We start from the raw sequence: 16039 nt of genomic DNA, 5'->3' as shown, positions 1-16039 counted from the left end.
CAACGCTCAAATGATCCGACGTAGCGGGCCCGCCGCACTGTGTGCATTCGAGGGGAGAGGACCGGGGGGAAAAGGGAATGGTAAGATAGGAGATGGTCCGCGCATGGTTAGACACAGGAGACGTAGACGTCTAAACGCTTCCCACCGAAAGGGTCAGGTCAGTGGGGCAGCTCTGTGTTTTAGAGAACTGCACGTTTCTTATTGATCCACCATCCACACCACCACCATCGCCCTCTCGCCTTATTTGGGTGTGAGTGGACTGTTTTGGAGAGGAAATTTCTTGTGTTTGTGCATGAGAAAGATTGAATGTCGTTCTGGTAAGAAACACTAATGAGGGCACAGTGGTGAGCCTGGGAAAGTGGATAGGGAAGGAAAAATGAACCTGGTGTCAGAAGCATGGCGTGTGAGATTTGAATTGAATAAATTAATATTTTGATGAATCTATTTGCACTTGCCACAGGTGGTATGGTGGTGGAATACTAAAAGGAAGTTAGGAGAACTATGATAACTTAGGACTCAGGACACTGGGCCAATTATCATATCTGTGTCGACAAGGTCGTCTAGTAGTCTAGATTTCTATCAAGATAATTATGAAAAATAGCGTGAAAAGATCTACGGAACATGTATCCCCTATTGAGTCACGTACCACACACATTCTGTGAAATAAAAAGAATGAGCCATTATACCTATACACATTCTCAAGGTTTTATCAGAGGTTGTAAACCACCAATATGATGTGCTAACCTGGACAAACATGGCTCACGCATTCCCGCCGCTTTAATTCCTTGTTTGAACTGTATGGTCAAGGGAACGTGCGAAGAATTGGTCACTTTTATAGAGCGCGAATATGCGCTTTAGTACCACTTGGGATAAGGGGTAGAACATAGGTGTGTAAATGTGCATATTGGTTTGCAAGAGTACCCCCCCCCCCCCCCCCCCACCTTCTCCACTAAATTACAATATCACACTTTTTGAGAGACATATATTGTTTTCGTGATTGATGGAATGAGGGAGTCCCATCCCAACCTGCCAGCTGGAAAAAAATACCGTAGATGATGCAAATCTAAGACATGCCTACCGTCCCTAGAAACTATGGTCCTTGACACGTTGTAATTTTGTCAGAGGACACTTGCAAGTTCAACCGAACGAATAAAAGTGAAAAGGAGCAGCATATATATTACAAGACAGATGCGCATATGCTGCTCAAAAGTGCCGACTTCACAGGCTCTTAGGCGGTATGAAACAGAGAGTAAAAATCACCTGTCGTTAGAATCGTTGCGCTATGGATACACTAGTGAGATACTGGTTAACGGAAAATTGCAAAGATACGAAAAAACCGCCGAAAAAGAGAGGAAGGGAGTGGGAGGATTTTTTGATATGAGATTTTGTTCTGTTTGGATTAATCGAGCAAATACAATAATATCTACGTATCTAAGAAAAATGTCGCAGTAGATAAACGAAAGACGACATTGATACTGTGCCATTTGGAATCATGTTGACATACACACTTCAGAAAGCTCTTTCTTTAGATGCTAGTAGTACCATAATGAGATGAGCATGTTCGGGCTCAAGATTCGGGTAACGGAAGAACAATAGAACTGAGTGGTTGAAGAAAGGGTTAGCGGGTTATAAGTTGTCGCGTTGGAACAAAAGGACAAAAGGGTAAAAGGAACGGAACAACAGCGGTAGATTGATCCTGAACAAAAAGACATATGGCTGACTAAAGTCAAAAGCAAAATTAAATGTTCTTTACATTTTCATTGCAAACTAAGAGACACCAAAGTTTGGCTTTTTTGCTTCACTGTTTTTTGAAATGAATTTTTTTGTATTTCAAAAGTTCAGCAACGTCTTACTTATAATTAATCACTCTCTACTAAAAGTGTGAAACTGAGCGGGAGGTTAGGAGGTATAGCAGGTCGCAATGAGCTGTTAAGCGGCGACAGATTCTACGATTCGATCAAAATAATTTGGCGGGTTAGTGCAGCACCCCCCACATCAAGAGTTGATGATCAAATAGATCGCGACTCAAATGAAAGCACCACGCAAACATTCAATTGCATTCTTATCTTGATAATTGTTAATTTCGGGCTCGATTCAAGTTGATTTCTCAACAGTTTTGTAGAAGGTTTTTTGCGTGTGACGGTTGTACGTGAGTATGTAAGACATTTTGTGAAGTGGATTTTGGATACTGAGAATTTGATGAAGAAACATGGTATATGACGTTTTATATATCGGGTATCAACATGAAAAAACATAAGAGAATGTACATTGGTGGTAATATGTTTTAGTTAAAAGCTTTTGTCCTGAAGAGACGTTTGCAAAACCTGAAGTCGGTAGCTAAAGTTCTGAAATTATTTAAAAGTTATGTCTCACTAGTTGTGAAACACGTATTTTATTTCCAACAAACTTTAAAGCTTATACATAGGTTGAAAAACATCGCCTTATTTCTTGAAGAAACAATTTTAAATTTTAGCTGGATTCAATATTTCAAATTTTCCACTTTTTAAGCATATTTACGGTTTTCTGAAGTAGGGAAGGAATGGATTGACAAAAATCAGATATGAATTGTTGACTAGTTCGAATTGTTATTCTGTTGTCAAATGGCAAAGTTTCCCATTTAAATATGACTCAGTTGAAAGCTTTTGAATTGGATTTTAAAAAAACTACTCAAAATATATTTCCAGAATATTTTGCCTACAAAAATACACTCTCTAAATCTCTAAACGTAGTTAGAACCAAATTTTGAATCGCACTTTAAAATTTTTTAGAGGTATAAGTCCGAGCTGTTCGGCCATTGATGTTTTTGCCTAATTTTTATTCTCCATATTATTTGCTCACATTTTGCATGCAATAGTTTCTCCTTTTTCTGAAAATTAGTTTCATCAAACCAAACATGCACTTTGCCGTTTCATATGGTACCTGTAAAAAATGTAATTGTCATGGTATAAATAGACGTGTCTCAATGTATAATCTGCCAGCCTAGTACACTGCCAACAATGGAAATCCTTACCGTGGTTGTTCCTGACCTGATCCGCTATTCGAAAGATTACTTCATGGATAACTCTCTGTTTCAACAAATTGAGCATGTTCGAAAAGGTACTCTACCAGCTGCTGTCGGTCCTCATCCAATTCGAACAATGGTTGATGGTATTGACTACTGTGCTACAGCTATTCAGGTACATCCGATTAGTTACTGACGCAATTTACCACTTACCGTTTGAGGTGCCGATTACGACACAAAAGAAATGCGACTTGGTACTTCACGACTGTGAGAAAGTATCAATGGATTCCGCCCACCTAGCTGAATTTTTAGGTGAAGATACTGTATTCACACTTGGGAAAAACAAAGAAGGAAATGTTTTCTTTTTATTGGCTGATAGAAATCCTGACAAAGTGAGAATTTCTAAAATTCACTGAAAACTGGGTTGAATTTTCAGGTCTTACATGCTCCTGAGATTACAAAAGTCATGGCTTCAATGATTCAATTAACTACTAATCTGAAGTTGCGAGAGTTGAAGGAAATCGAACAATTCCGCATTCCAATTGAGCTAGCCGGAAGCTTCATGTTGATGGTCAAGTGCAGAGAAAATGGGAAGAGAACGTTGGAACTTTTCGATGAGAACATGACTCAGGTTGGATTTGTAAACGGTTTTGTCTGGAGAGAGATTGTTGTCTGAACTTTTTGAAAACTATTTTATTACATTTCTAATGTTTAAAATAAAATTGTATTATTAGTTCAATTTGTTCAAGATAAAAGTATCACAAATCGATGAAGTACTCGAAATGGCAAAAGAAAGAAACTACATAGTAGAGAGTTTGAAAGAACAGAGTGAAGGGTTTGTGGGAAAAATAATAAGGAAAAGTAAAAATGTGTTGAAAAAATTAAATTGTTGGCAATCTTTCAGTAACCGGAGAATTGACTCGATCGTCTGTAACAATAATACATCTTGAAGTAAAGAATAAAGATTTTACCGTCAGTAGTTGATTCCGCAGAAGAAGTCGGATATTTTTCTCTTCCATTAGCAATGAGGGGTAGGGAAATTTCAGACTTTTTCTTTGAGGCAGACATAAGGCTAAAAAAAAAACTTAAATTAAAACATTTCAGGAGGGGTAGGCGGCAATAGAGTTTTCTACAGTTTTAGCAGTTGCCGGGAGAGCCGAAAATAACAAATAAACATATTATTGATTGGAAAATATCATTTGCTTCCATTTGAAAATGTGAAACATAATAATATTGTATTAAAATTGTCACTTGCTGACAAAAGTCCGACAAATTTTCGAACATGTTTTTTGGTCGTTGACAACTAGAATAACATTAAAGATAATTAAATATTTCTTTATACTTTGACAAAAAGTTTATAAAAATTCCGCAACAAGCTATTTTTAGAAGTGCGGAGCCAGACAAAATTGTAGCACAACCAACATTAAGATGGCCTTTAGGACCCCCAGCCTTTTTGGATAGTTTTAATAAAACACTTCTAAAACAAATTTTGATTTATTTTTCGACTTTCAATTTAACAATACGGGAAAACTTATAGTTACACACAATTTAAGATCAAAACAAAATTTTGCACGCGTGATTTTTACAGTGCTGATCAGGTCTGATCATAAGAAAATTTGATGTACACCTAAACCGGAAACACTCATACGCACCGATCCTCTATTATGATTGTGTTGTTGTTGTTAATAATTTTCGGAAGCAGCATTGAATTCCACGAGACCGTCGTTTGAATGTTTTTCAGTGGGAGCAGATGATAATGGAACTGATTTTTGATCACTCGGTATTCTTCTTCAAGTTTCTTACGATCATTGTCTTAAACATTATTCGATTTGTGAAAAAAAAATTCTCAAAAATTTTAAATTGCATTATCGCAATCTTACCGTCTAGCTTTCCATCGATCAGCTTATCAGCCACCATTTCATATTTTTGAAGCTTTGCAATAGATGTATCAGTTCTATCCATGATCAATCCCCGGATGGCAAGATCCGACAATGCGGAAATTTCTGAAACGGAAAACCTTAATAAGTTTCTAAAAATAACTCTAAACGCCCACTTTGTGCTTCTATCTCAGCCATCTTCACCATCAATTTAACAACTTCTCGCTGCTCATTAGTGGATGCCAGGCTTCTCATTCGAGATTCCAGCCCACTCGCATTCTCCTCCCCTTTCCGGAGTGCCTTCTCCACTTTAGTTCGTTGATCAGATAGTTCCACAAGGCGCACTCGCTGAAAAAACAAGATATACACCGACCGGTTTTCTCTTGAAACATTATTTCAGATCATGACAAGGTGTCAATGAAAGGTATGCAAGGTGTCAATGAAAGGTATGCATTGTTGACTACCTGTCTTCTATGTTTCTCGTTTTGATTTTGCATTAAAAACATCAAAAACTGAAAGTCAGTCAAAAAGAATTCCCATCAAATTTTCCAAAGTGATAAGTTCTTGTTGCACCCATTGTGTCCCAAGATACAACTGATAAACACACTTACTTGAAGTTCTCCATCCTTTTTCAACCTTTCAATACTTTCAGCTGTCTTGTCGTGATGATGCTTCTCCCAAGCATTAATTATTGCATTTTTAGAAATTAAAGACATTTCTAATGAGTAGGCTTCTTGATTTGTAGCCATCAATTTCTCCCTGTAACTTTTCAATTATTCCATTATTAATTTTTACCTCAAATTACCTCAATCGCTTTTGTTTATCCGACAATGTCATGTATTGCTCCTTGAGCTGTGTGAAAAGTGATCCTCCACGCCCACGGTCTATCTGAAAAATGAAACTAATTTATGATGTATGTCTCTGTGTTTTTTTTTTCAACTGACCGGCATCGGTTGAGCCGCTCTCGTTAGGCTGCTATTCCGTGAGATAGATTTTGGACGGTTACGGCTGCTGCTCCTTTCTTGCACACTGCTTCTTGCTGCCACTGAAATTCAATTGTATAAAAGTGTTAGAAAGTTTTAGAAGTACTTCTACGCATTCCTACTAAATTTACTTATTTTTTTTGTCTTTGAGGCTTGAGTCTCTACGGCCAGACCGATTTTGTCTCGCGGTTTCTTAGTTCAGTTTTTTTTTGTTTTTTATTTACTGAAAAAGCAGCAGCAATGATTCAAACCGTTTACACATTTCAAACAAATTGTCTATTTTATAATTTTCTTTAAAATGTAGTTTTAACTTTGAAAAGCAACAAAAAATGTAATCGCGTTCTATTCAAATTCAAAAGAACACTTTCAACTTGAATTGGAAATTTAAAAATGGAGTAGACCCCGTGAGACAAGTGCTTAAAGTACTTCAATGGTTCCAAAGTGACCAGATATCATAGTAAAACTTTTCTAAAAAAAATTCGAAAATTGTTATTTACGCTCAAAAAGTGGCAATTACTCAGTTTTTCCACTCCAAATTTTGAAAGTCGACCAGAAAGAATGTTTTTTTCACGGTTTTTTACTATAATTTTGTTTCAATATTTTTTTTTAACATTATGTGTAAGGTTCAGACCATGCAAAATTTCTCTGGATTTCCTTAAAATCTCTTCTTTTTTTAAATGTTGGCTATTCACCAAAACGTTGACTGAAAATTTTGAAAAATCTAAAAATTTTTTTGAGTGTTTCAATATGGTATTCCGTCGTTTTGGATTATGATAAGTGTAGTGGACAAAATATTTTGCCAACTTTTAAAACCGCTTGGAATCTATGTTTGTAGCCTGAGGTTTAGTAGTGTTTTGTGTTTGAAGCAAATAAAGTATTTGTTTTTTTCATTATGGATCACTATTTGGATTCAAAAAAATTTTCTCACATCCGGTAATTGATGACGAATTCTTAATCTGCGATCCAACTTCCTTCCTGATCGCATTCATCGCCTCTGCATAAACTTGATCGGCGGAAGCTGGCCGATTCCGCATTGGCTAAAAATAAAAACTGTGTTCCTATTTAACACGTTAACGTTACTTTATTGGTAATGTTCATTGCTCTTGATGCATACATCAGTGTGTTATATGTCTCTTCAAAATTAGAACTTGATGGGGTGACGTGAGCTATCATGCATGTTTTCGCCGTCCCTCCTAAAATATAAATTATTTGCTCGTTTCGTTATGTGTTCATGTAGTCAAAAACCAACCAAGCGAATCCTTCAAAAGTCTTGTCAATTTGCTATCCCGATAGTTCACAAATTTGGTAGTCTCTGAAAAGCAAGTCACATCAAACAGCTTTATTTTTTCCAAGAATTAATTGATGACTACACTTCTTGAAATCACTTTTCCAGAAAGCCTCTTAACTCACTCGAAGCCAACGAGTTAATGACATTCCCAAGTGCCAACAGTGAGCGATTTATTGCAGCTCCCTCTTTCAACCGGATTCCACGATTCTAAGTGATTTTTATGAAAATGGAGAAAATGGAATTGGGACCTACTTGGGTGTTGGAAGCTCGCTCGGAGCCTGCTAGATCTATCATGAAAAGTTTACTGTGAAGAGATTGATTTTTGACGATCATCACCTAAAAATTATTTATTTTCTTTTATTGTCAAAAAAATCAGGCATACGTTCAATCTCTTCTACTGAAAATGTTTTTAAAGCTATCTTATGTCTCAAAATGTCTCGAAAAAACACAAAGATCAACTACGTGTACTCAAAGAGCAGGGAGTGTATCCCCAAGATTGAATCTTGCCTGAAGCAACGCGTGACTCCTTGAGCTTGTTTTATTCGCCATCGTCGCTTCCTGAGTGCGTCGTAGATTGCCTTCTTGCAATATTTGCATGATCTACAAAATGCGGGAAATTTGTAAGAGAATTAATGTGAAGCTGTGAAACGCAAGATTGCCACTTGAAAGCGGCTCTCTGCGTTTTTCAATCACGGAAAAATTGACCACGTACTCGGGTTAGATTTGGTGCTTTTACTGAGGACAAACCGGGTACTCGGATGTTTCCACGCTCATCTTCTAATAGTTCCAAGTCGCCTCCACTAGGATTTAGAAGATCTCTGATTATTTCGTTGTAGATTTCCTGAATAATAAGTGTACAACGGTAGAGTATTGTTAAGGGACGTGTATGCGAAATGGTCCCGTCACGAGTATCACTCATTTTTATGATTTTTTGTGAACATTTAAATTACTGTAGTTTTTCTTCTTTTTCTTATTTCTCTTTGTTTTTTCACAGATGAGCAATCAAAGTTGCGATCTAATAGTTCTTCACAAACAATTTTAAATAAGAATGACCAAAAGGGCCTAACGGTTTTAACTAAGTTTAAGTTGAATTGTGTGAAGATGGAGTTGAGTTTTGAAATTCTTTTTTCGTAACCTAATGGAAACATATGTTTTCAAATGTGGCATGTCTAGAAATTTAAAAATGGTTTGTTTGAATATATAGAATTTATAAATAAAAGCCAATGCTTATGACTTTTTTTGAATATTCCCTATCCTCACCATATAGGATAACAACACTTGATATTGATTATCCAATTTCTCATACAAGGTTTTTGTCATCAACGTCATCAATCCTGGCCTGTCTTTTGTTCCAATCATAGTAAACGTCTTGCCGGACCCAGTAGCACCATATGCAAAAACAGTGGCATTGAACCCTTCAACAACTGAGTCGATAATAGGACCAGTTGTTGTTTCGTGCACGTCCTCCTAGAAAACAAAGTACACAATTTCAAGAATTCTTATCCCAAAACCTGATTAGATGTTGCTCCAAATGATGCATCAAACTCGAACTTTCGTTCATGTTGTCGGTTTTGTCGGAGAATGTTGTTTTCAAACTTTTCGGGATCCACAAGTAGTACTCGCTTGAAAGAAAATAAATTCAATTTTTTTGAAAGTGATGTTCGAGGTACCTTTTTATCCAATGGAAACACACATTGAAAAGCTTTACGAGACTTTTCTCCAGAGTTCAGTGGCCGTACTCGTACCACAACCTGTAATTTGCTAAACTATAAATTTATACGGTGTATAATTTTTTTAAACCTTTGCCTCAAACAGTAATTAGTTGAATCATTTCCTGTTTCGAATCTGTCTAGATTTTTCTTTCTAAAATTGCACCGTACATTCCTCTTTAACAATGCATAGTACTTCTGTTCAATAAATAATTTCACTCATTTTCTTTTTGACAACGTTATGTCCTCTACTAGTACAACTCCGACCTTTAAGTATATATGCTTTTGCCTACGAACATGAAAAAAATTTGGCTGAAGCAAGAAAAAAACGTTTTCTTTTTCAATAGATGACCACAAATTGCTCTGGTTTTTCGTAGCTTTACATAATGTGTACACATAGTTATAAAAAAAAAAGTTGATTGGAAAATAGGAAAAGAAAATAGTGGCGCAGTAAAAAAAAGGCTTGTAATCTCGAAAACAAAAATAGTGGTTAACGTGATTAGATGTCTAAGGCATTTCCTGGTGATTGCGGGAAGAAATTTTAGGTTCTCTGAAATGAAGTCAAAAAGAAAAAAAATACAATGACTCGTCAAAAACAGATTCCAATTTCCAAATTTCTGTGTTGGAGAGTAAACAAAAACTAGATAGTTTCGAATTACATCAGTCTCATTGAAATCGAATTCCTGATTTTCAATTTCTCTGGGCTTTTTACAAAAAAAAACATTTACGGTTTATAATCTCAAAGCGTCAACTTTTGGAATCCTTGACATCTAAAGATCTCTGGCTTTGTTTTCAATGACGTTGTTGTTTTCTTTTTCAACAAAAACATCTCTTTGTCTGACTTTTAAGAATTGCGAAACAAATCACGGCTCTAGTCACAATGTTCGTATTTTCGTCGTTTGATATTGTTGCGTTCAGATATTCTAGACACATGTTACATTGCTAATGACAACCCGACTAGCACACATTCCCCAGGAAAAAAAAATTATGCTAGGAATCAAAGTGGGTAAAGTTTGTTGCAAATTTGAGCCGGATACGACACACGAATTGATAAAGTTTGATAGTGATAAGATAAGAAGATAAGAATTGCTGAAATTTTTTACCGCTTTTGATTTTTGCCAACTTTGCAAACAAAGTGACTTTGAAGGACAAAGTAGAAAAACTCTACAAAGTTTGGTTATTTTATGGCGCGGTCAAATAGTAAATTATTTTAAAAAGTTACTAGCGTGCTTATATGAACAACATCATAATAATATTTATCCAAAAAGTTATTGAAAATGTTAAATTGTTTTATTTGTTTTCATCACTTTTCATCTCGAAATAAAACATATGCGGTTTTTTTTGGAGCGTTTTATTATGCTATTTTGTGATTTCAGTAGGAACGATTTTTTATAAAATTTTTCAATGGTCGCACTCCACCATTTAAAGTTTTTATATGAAAGCTTAAAAACCAAACGTGATTTTCCAAATTTTTGTAAATTTTTTAGAAGAATTTATAATTAAATTTTATTTGTTTCATTATATGAGAATTCTAAGTCTAGAGGTTTTGAATTTATTTTTAAAAAATTTTCGTCATTAAATATGCATTATTGCAAAAACAAACTAACATTAAAAATACTTCTCTATGGAATGAACTTTCCAAATTTTCATATATTCACGGTCTCACAAAACTGCTTCAGTTTTCAAATTTTTTGTATTTATTTCTGACCAGCATTACAAATTGCCTTTCTACTTTTCAAAATCAAAACCACGTACCGTGAGCTGCTGTTTTTGCATTGCCATAATATATATTAACAAGAGTACAATAATAGTGAGCAGTTGTACATGTCTCGGACAGAGCCCCGATGGCTTCTACCTTGACTGCAATTTGAGGTGAAGGCGGGCGACACTCAGAAGGCGAAACCTTCAATCGCACTTTCTTTTTGGTAAAACCACAAAATGCATTCGACGGCTCGTCTCCAAAATCGCTACACTCTTAGTTTTTCATTCTTTTTCTATATCTGCTCTCCATATAAATTCGGCGCAGTCTCGCGCTCGCCCTTAATAACTCGGCCGGTCACCTGGCAACGCGCCGCCGACGGCTTCTCTTCCACTCAAATTCGCCTTCCTATAGTTTGTCCCGAATTTTTCGGCCGCATTTGAATTGCCGCGGTTTATCGTTTGATTCGCAGGCAAGCAGGCACTGCGAAGCCGCGCCGCGTGTTCCGCCGCCGGCGGGAGTATAAGGGTGGTGAAGAGAAGAGAAAAAGAGACAAACAAGAGAGATTGCGAGGGGAAAGATGAAGTAGACACACGGGTTGGGAGTGTCTCTAACTCTCTTCATTTTGTGTGATATCTCGTTTTGCAATATTAGAATACTCAATGAAGGTTCGGCTCTCTTGCCTTTCACCATCAATGGTCATGTTTTGAGAAATAAAAGTACAGTAGTATCATTCTCTTGCCTCCCATATTTTATTTTTTCTGAAAATAACGGTATGTCGTTTGCTTTATTAATTGAAAATTGAAATTTACTTTTTTAAAAAATTGCGGAATGCAAAATAAAAATCAGTATATCTGTTGCAATTATCACGTGCATTGACAATTCGGAAATTGAAAAAAAGTAATGCAAAACCATGTTTTGTTATTTATCTCATTTTCGCTACTCATCCGGTTTTGAGTATAAAGGATTAGAGTTTTTATGCCTAAAAGGGGTCATAACAACTGGTTGGACAAAAAAAGTGAGGAATAACTCAGAAAAAAATTATTTAAATTATTGAAAGATACTAATACATTTTCATAGTTACCAGGTTTTTTTACCAGAAATATTTTAAGTGTTCAAATAAATTGTTGTTCTTATACAAAAAATGTTCCAGCTTCAGATTCTTGTGTCGGAAGTTAGGTAGATCGACAGCGACTTTTTGAAGACTGGAAAATTTGTTTTTGTTTTCTTTTGGATATTTGAAGAAAAATACAAATTATTGTCGTTTTATAACAAAAAGTTTTAAATTCTAAAGATAGCAAATGAGTAGCCACATAGTTTATGAAAGTTTTCATTTAAAGCTAGGTGGGAAAATGCTAAAAAATATTTTTTAACTTTTCAAGAAATCTGAAACAATGTCGCATGTATTAACTGCTGCGAAGTTGATGTATGAATATATTAAACGTGATTAAACATGAAAACAAATATTTCCGATCGACGACTTCCAAAAAAATTTGTGAAAACTGAATATTCAAAAATTTTTGAATCGAAATAAAAAAGTTCCAAAACTTTTTGAAAAGGTCTATTTTGACATTTGCTCATTTTACCACTATAGAAATGATTTTTAAGAATATCCCCACTGACCTTACTTCACCTTAAACTTTTTTTACTTTATACTATTCCCCAATCCCTTTCCCCAATTCCGAGGTAGCTCGAAGATTTTTTTCCAAGATTTACTATCTAACCGAAGGTTGAATCCAATTTATAGAAAATGCGCGCATGTCGCCTTCTGCGGCTCCTTGAGCTGTGTTTCTTTTTTTATAGAATGTATAATTGAATTTGACGTTCGGTGTCCCAAATGGCTGTTCGGTAATCGAGTTTAGTAGTGTAAGAGAATTTTCTTTTGAGACGAACATCATCTTTTTCTGCCTTCTGCTCCATTTTCTGCCCTTTTCAGTACGCAGATATATAGTTATCAAACACCGAACAACAAAAATTGAAACAATATGCAAAATGATTAGTTGAAAAAAATGTTCACCAAAAAAGTCATTAGTAATTCAAAATTCATAAGTACAGTAATATTATGAATTTCTCTCTTCCAGAAATTTTCATTAGACCAAAAAAATCCTTAGCATTCACATAATTTTTGCAAACGGTCACATAATCAAATTTGTCTTGAGAGCTCTCAGAGCTATGACGCAGAACATCCGTAACTCAATAGAATACCCGCTTCTTATGAACGACAAACAGTGTCACATGAGTCCGACCAGCTGGGTCCTCAGCTTCTTCTTTTTCTTTTTTCTTTTCTTTTGCTTTTTGGTTACTTCCGTCAGTTTTTCGGTTCTTCGGTTTGCTCGTCCCTTTCTCAAAATCCCCGTAGACACGCAAATCTATGGTTGTGGAACCCGGCGTTACGTCATTTCTCTTCCATCTTAACAAAACCTTTTTTCTTCACTGCTTTTTTTCGAAAAAAAAAAAATATTTCTTTCTTTTTTTATGGGCTGCAGATGGAGACACAGAGTGGGAAACGTCACTTGTTGTATATATATATTTTTTTCTTGAGTTTTCAACTCTCCAATTCTCAAGTTGAACAAATGGCCCATAAAAAAACATCTGAAGAGAAATCTGAAGAGAGAGAAATACGACTTTTTAGTCTTTTTTCTCGGTGAAGTTTTTTTGAACACGTTTTTTTTCAATCAAATTTTTTAGTTTTACTATAGTTTCAAAATCTATAAAATTCCAGAAGTGTTAATAGACAGTGCCAAATTGCCAAAATATTACCGTAGAACTCCCGAAAAAAAAAAACGCTTAACTATAATCTGTTTGTCGGAATTATTATATTTTCAACATTGTAGAGGTTCGGATATGCGATGGTGTTTCTGATTTCTCGAAAAGAGACGCAATCTTGAGACGCAAAAAGTTATCACCGCTTATTGACTCGAAAGAAAAACAATTTCTAAAAATTTTTCAACAGTTAAAGATGATATTGGCTCATTTTAACACAATATAAATGGTTTTTAATTCCCCCACTTGTTGTACTGCACTTTTAATATAAAAATAAAATTTCGTAGCGATAGATATTTTGAAACAAGTTTGCTGACAAGTAGATAAATTTTATTTCGAAAATTCAATTTTTTCAAAATAGTGCATTTTTAAAAATTTTCAGTTTAATTCCAGACTGTGAAAAACTTTAAGTAAAGCTTTCATTCTTGCGCATTTTACAATTTTCTCAAAGTGACTGAAAAAGAGTGTCTTTGACGTGCTCCGGGGAAAGAAATAGTAGCAAAACTGCTAGGAGGCGCTCACATCTTCGATTTGCTTACATCATGCAAAATGAGCAGGCGAGGAGCAGCAGAATAGGCAAAGCGGAAGAAGACGGAGAAGAAAAAAGAAGAAGGAGGAAAAGAAGGAAAAGAGAAAAGAGAGCTTCGTTTTCAATTCCTTTTCCAGCCCAAAACTAGTCGCTCCCTAAACGATGAGCTGCTAGCAGTAGTATTTTTTTTCTCTTCTTTTCCTTCAATTTCGTCGTCTTCGGTTTTTTATTCTTCTTCGCTTTTTGCCTTCTGGACATACTAGGCTCTCACTGTTTGTTTTTAACAGAGCTCACATTTGATCGATTGTAGTTTCCGGTTACCATTATAATGTTAGTTTATGTCATGTAATAATTTAACTCATGACGTCGTCATATCGCATTAGAAAATTCACCAATTACTTTGCAGCGCAATAAAGTTTAGGCGTCGACGGGTCATCTGGTTAAATTCGTTCATTTTCCAAGACCACATAATCATAAAAAATAGAGAATGAGATGAAAGTTGTTTAATGGTCTTGCAATTTCATTTCCAAACCTGATCTTCTACTCTATCCACCCTATCAACACAAAAATTCGCATTATCTCATAACGATTTATTGGTATCGTAATTTGAGCTGTGTTCGAACGAAAAAAAAAGGAGAAACCGTATGCGGGGAGAGGGCTACATTTCATGTTGTTGTTGGTAGTGTGCCTCGGCGAAAATCGCTGCCAATATTTCTCTAACTAGGAGCAATAACGCCTGACAGGCTCCCATTTCTTCTAAAGGACACAAAATAGCAGCAATTTCGATGTGTATATCAATCCTCCTTATTTTTCCGTTTCTCCATTTTCAAGACAATCATTCAGTTTTAAATTTCCTCGATCGATCTATTTGTTTTATTATTGCGTACTTTGTACGCTTCAAAATGTGAGCAGCAAGCAAACAGGTCGGTTTTCCGGGTTCAGTCAGTTTAGTCAAAGTTTTCTAGGTATTCCAAATACTTAACTGTGTCATGAAACGAAGAAACCGAATAAAAAATATAAAAGTTGTGACGCACGCACTGTGGGAACGTGGAGCCCTATTTTCTCAACAATCCATTTCCTTCCATTTCCTTATTCTTGCTTTATTCTGACACTCTGGCACTCATTTTCTTCCCGCAATACATACCATATAGTTCTGCAAACCGTCACATTTTTTGTTCAATCTAACATGTAGGTGTAGCCAGTGGCAATGCAAGCCAGCAGCAGTTCATAAAATATGCAAAATTTTTTGGGCAACGTCAGAAACCCGCAGAGAGATGAAGAGGGTTACTCGAGACCCCGCACGCATAAAGTCTGTCGCAAAGTCTGCAGTGTGAATTCGAATCGATTTCCGTTTTTTTTTCTGCGTTGTTTTTGTTCGGTCTACATAGATAATACGATCATTTTTAAATATGTAGCAGTCTCGGGGTACAAGTTGTCAAGTGAAATCGTTGCTAATTATGATCCATGTTCTCTGTGCTCACGTAATATTCTATATTAGACTGTTTGTTTTTGTATTCAAATGTAAAATACAACCTTTCTAAAAATTTTGAAATTATTTCCTCTCATTTTTAAAATTAATTACACTTCTGTTTATTCATTCATTTTGATACAAAGTGGTTCAAAACAATGAGGGGAAATAATACACAAGTACCGTTTTAATTATGGCAAAAACATTAAAACTATATATTACGAAGAAATCACTGAGATTTTTAAAAGATATTATTATAATAATTAAAAGTGGGGCAAAAGATTCCACTGCTTTTTGACTCGAAAAAAACTTGCAAAGGTTTATTTTTAAATATATTTTATTATGATATTTAGTCATTTTAGCGTTATTGATTTTAAATTGTTTCATTTTTTATCTCCCCACTGTCTGTACTCCACCTAAAAATGTTTTTGTGAGATATATCATTTAAAAAATGTATTTTTGCAAGACTTCTTGATTTTTCCAAAAATAAAAGCCCGAAAAAAATTATATTTCTGAATAACAGTTTTTGTTGTAAAGTTGTATCAATACAACAACATGACTCACATTCACAACACACTATACGTTTTTTTTCTGTAATAATGTCATGCGGGTTGTATTTATCTTCACAATACTTTTTTCCAAGACGTATCCATCATAAAATCAAACAAAATTTATTATAGTAATTTGGAAATTAGAAGATTGATTAGAAAAATAATTTTTAT

General features: G+C 35.2%; 2 protein-coding genes and 1 non-coding gene across 3 annotated transcripts; 1 reads left to right on the top strand and 2 right to left on the bottom strand.

Moving 5' to 3' along the window:
* Positions 1–2961: 2961 nt before the first annotated feature.
* Positions 2962–3733, top strand: F22F4.5 (DUF4265 domain-containing protein). The gene is made up of 3 exons (NM_001029428.3): positions 2962–3176; positions 3223–3393; positions 3438–3733. Exons 1-3 carry the CDS (start codon positions 2997–2999, stop codon positions 3675–3677), a joined length of 591 nt encoding a protein of 196 aa, NP_001024599.1. The 5' UTR covers positions 2962–2996; the 3' UTR covers positions 3678–3733.
* klp-13 (Kinesin-like protein) lies at positions 3681–10843 on the bottom strand. Its single transcript, NM_001373314.3, has 19 exons — positions 10614–10843; positions 8820–8900; positions 8661–8771; positions 8410–8616; positions 7862–7990; positions 7657–7749; positions 7402–7485; positions 7272–7356; positions 7111–7173; positions 6942–7054; positions 6790–6898; positions 5823–5923; positions 5684–5766; positions 5490–5637; positions 5055–5226; positions 4882–5004; positions 4654–4813; positions 3973–4073; positions 3681–3929 (listed from the first exon to the last, which is right to left on the bottom strand). Exons 1-19 carry the CDS (start codon positions 10638–10640, stop codon positions 3883–3885), a joined length of 2037 nt encoding a protein of 678 aa, NP_001360738.1. The 5' UTR covers positions 10641–10843; the 3' UTR covers positions 3681–3882.
* Positions 10844–13907: 3064 nt separating this feature from the next.
* F22F4.8 lies at positions 13908–14026 on the bottom strand. The gene has a single exon (NR_071203.1). It is a non-coding gene; the product is annotated as an Unclassified non-coding RNA F22F4.8 (non-coding RNA).
* Positions 14027–16039: the final 2013 nt, after the last annotated feature.

This window comes from Caenorhabditis elegans, chromosome X, assembly GCF_000002985.6.
Source record: "Caenorhabditis elegans chromosome X".
NCBI lineage: Eukaryota > Metazoa > Nematoda > Chromadorea > Rhabditida > Rhabditidae > Caenorhabditis > Caenorhabditis elegans.
This window is presented reverse-complemented; position numbering and strand designations above follow the sequence as displayed.